The sequence below is a fragment of the Frankliniella occidentalis genome, unplaced genomic scaffold, assembly GCF_000697945.3.
Source record: "Frankliniella occidentalis isolate FOCC.00 unplaced genomic scaffold, Focc_3.1 Scaffold327, whole genome shotgun sequence".
NCBI classification, from domain to species: Eukaryota; Metazoa; Arthropoda; class Insecta; order Thysanoptera; family Thripidae; genus Frankliniella; species Frankliniella occidentalis.
This window is the reverse complement of record NW_026267450.1, coordinates 148,665-150,172: the sequence shown is the minus strand read 5'-3', so window position 1 is coordinate 150,172 and position 1,508 is coordinate 148,665. Positions and strand designations below refer to the sequence as shown.

Genomic DNA, 1,508 nt, shown 5'->3' with positions numbered 1-1,508 from the left:
CCCGCCGCCCTCGCTACCCCCGCTGCCCCCTCAGCCGGACACGCGCGCGCGCAACCGGATCGTATCGCCGACTCCACTCACTCAAGAGACTCTCTCACGCAGAGAGACGCGTCCCTCTTGGCCCGATTAGACAAAAAGACAGGAGAGACAGAGGGAGGAGTAGCAGGATAGAAAGAGGGAGAGAACGATGGAGAGAGTGAGAGCGGGGTGCCTACCCCTGCCTGTGTGCCTTTGCACGCCCTCTCCACCCCACTACGCGGCCGCCGCCGCCGAGACCCTTTGTCCGCTAAGGCTGAAATGATGGGCGCCGACGACATGAAAAGTTAGCGCCCGCCGGGCTGACGCGGGCTGACGGCGGCCACGGCGCGGAGACCTTGACCTTACTTCACTGGCCAGGATCAAAAGCGCGTGTACATTGGGGGGAGAAAATTGATGCGAGGTGAACTAATTGAAGGGGCCTCCGGGTCCTGGGCGGCGGGCCGGGCGCCGGTCGGCCCACTGAAGCGCACTCATTATCTTGTTGATTGGTCCCCGGCGGCCGGGTGAACCACATCGGGGACACCGGGGCAGGGGGGAACAGCACACGGGCTCGGGCGGCACCGTAAGGCACCGTCAAACCCACGACACTGATCGCCGAGCGCCGAACACGTTCCTCACCGTTGCGACATTGTCTCCGTGCAGCTCCCCGATGGACGGGCGCTTCCGCCGGCCGCCGCCGAGCCGGTACAGGTCGAGTGACGGCAGCACCTCGCCGAGGGCGGCGAAGGACATGCGCCTCTTCCACGTGCTCGACATCCTCCGGGAGGCGCGCCGCGCGCCGTAGTGGTGGCCGTCCTGGTGGTTGCCGCTCTCCGGGGGCGGCAGGTTGAACGTCGCGGTGCTCTTCTTGCGCGTCCTCCCGCCGCCGCCGCCGTCCTGGTGCGAGCGCATGATGCCGGCCGGGGCGGCGGCGTCGCCCTCCGCGCCGTCGAAAGACGTGTTGTTCATGACGAGGACGTCGGCGTGCGACTAGCGTGCGGCTACTCGCCGGCTCGGCTTCGGCCCTACCCTACCCGGCCTCGCCGCCGCGCCCCGTCCCCCCGCCCGCCCGCTCCACACACTGCCCCGCGCCGCGCGCTGGCGAGGGCCGCGGCGCCCCGCCAGGCCCCGCGAGGCACAACAACCTCCTCCCCCTAACGGCCTGTTCGTCTGCGCGGCCGCGGGGTGGGGCGGGGCGTGGCGGGCATGGCGGGGCGTGGACGGCCAGCGGCCGGCGTCACCGCGGGGTGAGGCGCGGAGGGGCGGGGTGTCCGGGCGACTGATTAACACGGCTGGGGCGTGGAGGGGTGTGGCGCGAGAGGAGAGGACCCTCGCAGCCCCCACCCCCCGCTCGGGGTTGGGCGGCGAGCTCCTTACCCCCGGTAAGGGGTAGGTCCAGAAGGACGAGCCCCTGTGAAAGGGATATGGACTGGGGCCGCGTGGACTGCTCTTATTTCGGGGAACGCCCCTCAAGGAGTCGTGCACCCCAC

At 69.9% G+C, this 1,508-nt stretch overlaps 1 protein-coding gene across 1 annotated transcript in view; it reads right to left on the bottom strand.

Moving 5' to 3' along the window:
- The window catches only part of LOC113203837 (bumetanide-sensitive sodium-(potassium)-chloride cotransporter), a gene marked incomplete at its 3' end in the record, with an annotated part of 13,280 nt that extends 12,250 nt beyond the window's left edge, over nt 1-1,030 (bottom strand). The window contains 1 exon segment of the mRNA XM_052274024.1: nt 658-1,030. Within this exon segment, the coding sequence (XP_052129984.1) occupies nt 658-987 (330 nt within the window).
- Between the last annotated feature and the right edge of the window lie 478 nt (nt 1,031-1,508).